At 49.1% G+C, this 7,209-nt stretch overlaps 1 protein-coding gene across 1 annotated transcript; it reads left to right on the forward strand.

Moving 5' to 3' along the window:
* The first annotated feature begins 4,493 nt into the window (after positions 1 to 4,493).
* On the forward strand, positions 4,494 to 6,618 carry LOC102004273 (translation initiation factor IF-2). Its single transcript, XM_005401303.2, has 4 exons — positions 4,494 to 4,794; positions 4,922 to 5,045; positions 5,147 to 5,230; positions 5,917 to 6,618. The coding sequence occupies exons 1-4, from the start codon at positions 4,514 to 4,516 to the stop codon at positions 5,965 to 5,967; spliced, it is 540 nt and encodes a 179-aa protein (XP_005401360.2). The 5' UTR covers positions 4,494 to 4,513; the 3' UTR covers positions 5,968 to 6,618.
* Positions 6,619 to 7,209: the final 591 nt, after the last annotated feature.

The raw sequence follows: 7,209 nt of genomic DNA on the forward strand, positions 1-7,209 counted from the left end.
CCACTTTTCAGTGGTTCACGGGGGCACAGCCATCTGCACCTGGGAACTCCAGTCATGCTGAGGAAGCTCTCTGTGCAGGGATGGTTCCTGAAAAGCTGGCCCATATGTTTCCCTGGGCACTTCCCTGAGTTGAGGCTGCAGGTAGGATAGTAGCACGGCTGTGTTCTTTCCCTGACTGCTGAATTCCCTGACTGCTGTTCCCAGCCTAGGACAGCACAGGAAGGAAATTACAGCACAGTTTCCAAAATAACCAGGAACTCACTTGTGCCCTAATCTCCTCCCGACTCTACCACCAGGTGCCCTGTGGGAAAACTGAGCATGATGTAATTTATCAGAGATCACAAAACACCAGGAAAAGACAGGCGCTGCGGTGTGCAACCTGAGATATCAAGTATATTTTTAATGATTATTTTGGCGATATCTGAAACCTGCAAAACTCAAAGAAAGGAGGAGAAACTGTCATTGCTCTCTGCTGCTCTGGGAGGACTGGGACACCAGGACAAGGACCGTGCTCACGCCTCTTTCCCAAGCCCCCTGTCCCCGAGCTGCTGAGCTTGGGTGGCACCCCAGGAGCACTCTCGACATGGAGTGGTAGTGCCAGGTCCTCACTGCTCGCATCCTGAGGTCATGTGAGTTACCCCCTCACCCCCTACCCTTTGACCTGGGACCCTGTAACCCTGCTCACTGACCCCTGGCCCCGCAGAGCAGCAGTGGGGGAACTTCATGACTCTACCATCCTCACTACAGCTCTATTTATGTGTGTATTTGTTTTTCCAAGCTTGTGTTGGATATTTAGCACTCACATTCACAGCTGTGGATATGTTTCTTCAACTACAGTTCATCACCAATCACGGTTTCACTTGAAGTTACTGGGTTTAGACTCTCACGACACTGACACTTATTTGAACACAAGCATGGGCAGTGTGATAGAGAAGGTGGGGAGCTCAGCAATGAGACATGAGGAGAAGAGCTGTGTGCACACAGCAGTGAGCAGCACCCAGACTGATGGACAGATGAGCTCCTCCCTCAGCCTATCTCTCCAAGCTCACTGGAAACACTCCAGCTGCAGGCACGATTTGCTGCTTCTGAGGGCGTCCAGGCTCCTCCCAAAGCCTATGCCTTTGCTTGCTTCTCCCTCTGGAATGTTTCCACTCCTCAGTGTTTCCCCACTTACTTGGAAACCATTTCATTCTTTAAAACTCATCTAACAAATCAAGTCCTCCAAGAAAACTTCTCTGACACCTCTTCCAGGTCTGCACTGTAAGAATTGGAGCAGCTGGACCCTCTGCTCCTAATGCCTCGGGCCAGGGCCTCACGGTGTTCCCAGGCTTTCCTAAAAGTTCGCCTCTACATTCACTCCCTCAGTACACGGAGAGTCTGCCCCTTATCTTCGTGCCCACAGTACCTAGCCTTGCTCCCATGTTACAAGTGCTGAGGACATGGTCAGTGAAAGTGCTGAAATAGATGGAGCAAGGAAGGAATTGAATTCTGGTGGAAAGACCCCTCTTTTAGGAACGCAGTCTCAGCAGGAAGTGAAGACAGCACAGAAATCCAGTTCAAAGTGGCCCAGTGAAGACAGAAAGCATTTCATGTCCTCGTGAATCTGACTGCCTGATGAGAAGGGGAGATGCAACTGAGTCCTGGGTCTCAAAACTTCTCTCTGGGTGTTATAGTTTGTGTCTAGATGTCCCCCAAAGCCTCACACAGTCACGGGGAGGGCTTCTAGTGTTTATGATTGATCCATGGTCCAATGTTGGGATTATAGATGTGCGTGCTATACCAGCCCTGGGTCAGGCAGCCTGCACACAATAAAAGGGAGGGAAAGAGGCTTGCTCTCTGTCACTTCTCCCCATTTTGCTCTTGCCGTTTTTGCTGTTTTCTGCCACCATGAACTGCTGCCCTGTGCCTTGTGCCACTCTGCCTTGGAGCCAGCCTAGTATGGCCTAAAACCTCCACAAATGAACTGTGAGCTAAATAAACCTCTCCTTTTTTAATTTTGGGAGTCTGATATTTTGTCCTAGCAATGAGAGAAAAGTAACCAACACACTGGGGAGCTGTCTCTCCCTGAGTTTGCTGCTGTGCTCTGAGCTGGCTGCGTTTCAGGTAGGCTGTCCTAAGGCACTGGCAAAGCTTCAAGCTTCTGCTCTCCCAGCGATAACCCACAAAAAGCACAAGATTTTTGCTCAGTCATTTCCCGACAAAAACTACTCCAGGAATTTTTCTGACTTGGACAGGGTAGGTCACTGCCAGGCCTGAGCCTGCCAAAGTGATGGTGGTGGGGAGGGTTGGACCCAGACAGGAAGGGCCGTCCAGTCCTAACTGGGGCTTGCAGCTCACTCCTGGAGTTTTGAGGGGGATCGCCTTAGCTGAGCCACTCAGACTGGGAGGAAGGAGAGAGGCTAAGGAAAGGAAAACTGGAGTTCTGGTGTCTGAGGGAAAGCCAGGATTCTCTTATAAAAATACAAGGGAAGGGGCTCAAGCCAGCAGAAACGACAGACGTACTAGAGAGGGGACAGGGTGAACGGCATTGACACGCAAAGGCTGTAGACTAAAGGGATCCAATGCCACACTCAGCATCTTCATTCTTCTCCCCACAAGTACCAGTCACTTTTGGAACTCAAAGCAGTCATTGTCACAAAACACCTGGCCCGGACGCAGCGGGCTGCAGCAAGACTAGCCAGGGCTCAGGGTGCACAGCAGCTGTCATTGAAAAGGCAGGGAAGACAGTGATAACAACACTTGTTGCACACCCACCAACACACCAACCAGAAAAAGGGTTATCAGCCCACACTCGGCTGCTGCTCTTCTTTCCCATTCCTCACTGCATAACCTCGACATTCAGACATAGAAACCCATGGCTCAGATCACAACGAATAATGGGCTCGCAAAGACACTCAAATTAGGAAGAACTGGATTATTTGGCTACAACATCACTGCTTTTTAATGTTTCCAAGAAAGTAAAGGTGAGGCTGTGAGGAATCAAATTATGAGGACGGATATACTGTGAAGGAAAAACCTTTTAGTATTTCCTTTTGTAGCAATTATTACTTACTACACAAGTCTTAGGCATGAAGTTATACCTTATTCTACAAATAAGAGGCTGTCTGTAGAAATGCTTCACTTTTTGAAAACTACTATACATATTTAAAGCTTTATTTACTTTGGAGTATTTTCTCTTGGCAGTACTTTGGATTGGATCTGGAAGTCATTCAAGAAAATATCTCCCATTTTCTTAAGTTATAAGGATAGAGTTCTGGGCCACCTCCAACTAATGCTAAAGGCAAAATACTTCAGATACCCAAAAGGGGTCCACAGGAAACAGGGAAACTGATCCCAGCAAGTTGGAGCCAACTACAATGCACATTTCCACCTCCAGGAAGCGCTTAGGATGGAGAATTCATTTCTGAGTTGGGAGGAAGGGCATGTTGATTTAGAAAAATAGATAGGAAAAGTGAGATTTTATTACATTAAGGACATTATGTTCATGTCAGGAAGGAAAACTTTTGCTGTTGATGAAGCCTTTTGGGAAGTTTGCTATTTTTAAGATTCAGGAAAGGTGAAGTTGAACCATGAGATAACAAACATTAAAAACAAACAAGTCTCCTGAAGCTGTGAATCATTTACTTCACAGAAACATTTTGTTGTGCCGTCAGCCAGCTGCCTGAAACTCAAATTAGGAATTTTATTCCCTGGAAGACAAATTACTTAAATTAAAAATTATTCCCTGCAAGACAAATTACTTAAACTCCATAGCCTTCCATTTCCTTATGAATTGCAATGTGGGGGTGAGGGAGGTAACTTCCTGGGGCAGCTGAGAGGTTAAGATCCTGGGTAAATGGGAGGCAGCCCAGTAAACAATCTCTTGTTTATTTCTGCCCTTTATCATTTTCTGCAAGAAGCACTTGTAGCTCTACATGTGCAGAAAAATACAGTAATGTTTATAAATTTTAGAGAACAGGTATTATATTTCTGAGCCACTAATTTTTTTTCCAAGAAAACACCACATTTCCAACTAGGAATCCCAGAAAACCGATGATAACACTGTAGCATGCACTGTTTAGACATACAGAATGATCACGTTCATCGTAGGGAATTTGTACCTGTACATGATATAACTTGATTCTTTTTTCTTTTTCCCCATTCTCCTGTCCTACCTTCAACCCCCTTTTCTCCTCCCCATTTACAAAGCTTTGTTTCCGTTTTCTCCCTCTTAGGATGTCCTGGGAACCCAAGGACTTTCCTGCCCCAAGAGGACCACCGGGCCCCCCTGCCGCCCTCGCGCCAGGCTGTCCCGCGGGCTCTGGAGCCCCTGGAGCTTGGGAAGTTCCAGGGTTTCACACAGGAAGGAAACGGTGGAGGATTTCCCGCACTTTCTCCCTGATTAAGCACAGAAATGAACTTTTGACACCAGTCTTTCCCTGGCACAAACTGATCTGATTGCCCTGCCCAAACACCAGGACGGAGGCCAACACTCTGGTGTGAAATCCCTGACAGATGTGATTTAGCAGCGTTTATGAGGACAGAAGGGAAAACCCCAGCCCCAGACCAGTCGCCACCGCCTAAGGGCCCGACCCACCCGCGTGTCCCCGCCCCGCGCGCGTCTCCTTCCGGATGGGAGCGGGGAAACCCCTGCACGGCCGCCTCGCCGCGCATAAAAGGGGCGCAGCTGCTGGGGAGCCCCAGTCCAGCCCGGGAACCCCAGTCCAGCCATGGCCCGCGCCTTCCCCAGCGTCCTGCGCCCCGCTCCGCTGCTGCTGCTGCTGCTTATGGTGGACGCCGTCAGGAGAGCCGCAGGTGGGACTGGGACCCCGGGACGGGGCGAGGGACTCGGGACCCCGGGGCCCGGGATGGGGCCGCCCTCGCCCCTCTCCCCCGCCCCAGGACGGCGCACGGGGCCCTGCTCACCCTGTCTTCTCCCCAGGAGCGCCTGCGACCACCGAGCTGCGCTGCCGCTGTCTGCAGCCCGTGCGCGGTCTGCACCCCAAGAACATCCAGAGCGTCGCGGTGACGGCGCCGGGACCCCACTGCCACCAAACCGAAGTCGTGTAAGTCCCGGTCCCGCTGCCCGGCCCCACCTGGGGACCCCGCCTCCGGGAGCCTGACGCAGCCCAGGTGAGCCCGCTCACGGCCTCCCTTCCTCCCGCAGGGCCACGCTCAAGGACGGTCGCGAAGCCTGTCTAGACCCGGAGGCCCCCATGGTGCAGAGAGTCCTGCAGAGGATGCTGAGCAGGTGCGTGGGGCTCTGCAAACCGGGCTAGGGTCAGAGCTGCGCCCTGAAATCACAGCGGGGCGGGAGTGCAGCTGCGGGGACAAGGAGCGGGGTTAAACTTCCCATAACCGACCTCCCGACGCAGAGCATTCCTCTGCGTGCCCCAGGGCCTTTTGCCATGCACAGGCCACTTCCTACTAAAGAGTGGGGGTAAACGCGTGGTGCTGAGAGATTTAGGACTGGCTGGTGAGGTGGAAAGGCTGTCTCCTATTGACATCAGCGCCTCCCGGCTCAAGGCCTGAAAGGTGGACCCTCTTTTGTGTGCTGCGGGCTTTAAACCTTGGCGTGGACCCACAGAGACACTGTCCGAGGCCAGGCTGGGTTCACGGGGCTCTGCAGCGCACTCTGAGGAGTCTCCAGGCTGTGCGGAAACAACCGGAGCTGCACCTGGGTGGATTTGATCTGCCACGCTGGCCTGAGATGCAGCATAACCCTTTTCACCGGGGGCTGTTCGAAGCTAATCTACAGCGTGATTGCTGGTGCCCGCTGCCTGGCCAACAGCACCAGAAGCCCCGTGTTTTTTGCCTGGTGCAAGGGTAGGGATGAGCACATTCAGAAAACGCCAGAGCAGCACAGGCCCAGGGGAGAAGACGGCCCTGTAGGGAGATTTCTGAGCGCCTGCTAACCGCAGTGTTCTCTCTTCACAGAAGCAAAGCCACTTGACCCCAGAAGACCGGAAGCCGTGCTCCTGCTTCTGAGGGGCTTCTCAAAGCACTCAAAGGGAGAGAGAGACAAGATAACACCAGGCGTGCCAGGACTGTGCCCAGCATCTGTGACCATTTCTTATGAGAGTTTTTCTTCTATTTATTTATATATGTATTAATTTATTTTTCCATGCTTTTGCATATTTAATATTTAAAGATGGGGTGGTGTTCGATTTTCTGATATGTTATTGTATTGTTATTTTAAGGGGCATTTTTGATGTTACACTGAAGTTATTTTAGTACTGACTTCCTTAGTTTGAAGATGATGGATGTGAAGTATTTATTCAGTAAACTTGTGGAGCACCACACAAGCCAGGTAGAAGATGCAGAGAAATAATAAGTTCCGTGCTAACCGGGGCATGTGCGTGCACCGCTGTTTTTGTAACCGTGAAGATGAATGTGAATGTCAGCTGTTATTTATTACAATACTTTCCCAGTACGAAGTCGACATCTCTGATGTTGAAGCCTTGAGAACTACAATGTTCTAATTATCCCTTGGACATTTTATGTCTTCTTTGTAAGGCACAATGCCTTGTTTAGCCATAACTGTGCACTGTTTCTCCTTGTTTTGGAATAGAACTATATTTATTGGTATGTTTTTATAAATAACGTGACAATAAAGCTTCTACAAAAATATCTTGCTTAGATTTGCTTTATGTCTGGGTTCTTTCCAAGTATCCAAGGTATCAGGGAGTTATAATAGATTTTAGCTTATGTCACAGGCTGCCACAGCTGATTTTTCCCTTATCTTCTCTCAAGAAGGAATCTTTGTTCCTTTAAAAAAAACAAAGTCTAGAGGGGTAGGGGAGATAGCTCAGTGGCACAGCGCCTGCCTGAGTGCAAGGGCCTGAGTTCAATTCCCGGTACCAAAAAAGTAAATAAATAAAAGATTTTAAAAAGTCTGTGAAGGCCTCAACCTTACAAATCCATGTTTTATATGAAATATAATCTCTCTCTCTATATCTGACCTGCTATTTGATTCTACAGCTTCAAACACTTTGAAAGTTTAAGAAACATTTTGAAAAGCTCTCCCATTTATTTTTCTAAATATCTTTCCAAACAATTATTATTCTTTTCCCTATTAAGAAAGTTAAGTGATAAGTTGTAGTTAAGTGGATTCGTTCTCAGAACTCAATCTGTGCCATGGTGGAAAGAAAAGAAATCAGGAGAAATGGGTGAGCGAGTACCTGAGTGTGTAGTACTCGTTAAGAGGGTCTTCCGTTCCTAACACTCAAG

This window comes from Chinchilla lanigera, unplaced genomic scaffold (genome assembly GCF_000276665.1).
Source record: "Chinchilla lanigera isolate Chin_1 unplaced genomic scaffold, ChiLan1.0 scaffold00073, whole genome shotgun sequence".
NCBI lineage: Eukaryota > Metazoa > Chordata > Mammalia > Rodentia > Chinchillidae > Chinchilla > Chinchilla lanigera.

Coding starts and splice junctions, on each gene's coding strand:
- LOC102004273 (XM_005401303.2), top strand. CDS start 4,514: ATGAGGACAGAAGGGAAAACCCCAGCCCCAGACCAGTCGCCACCGCCT. Junction 5,046..5,146: donor TGCCACCAAACCGAAGTCGT/GTAAGTCCCGGT, acceptor TTCCTCCCGCAG/GGCCACGCTCAAGGACGGTC. Junction 5,231..5,916: donor CTGCAGAGGATGCTGAGCAG/GTGCGTGGGGCT, acceptor CTCTCTTCACAG/AAGCAAAGCCACTTGACCCC.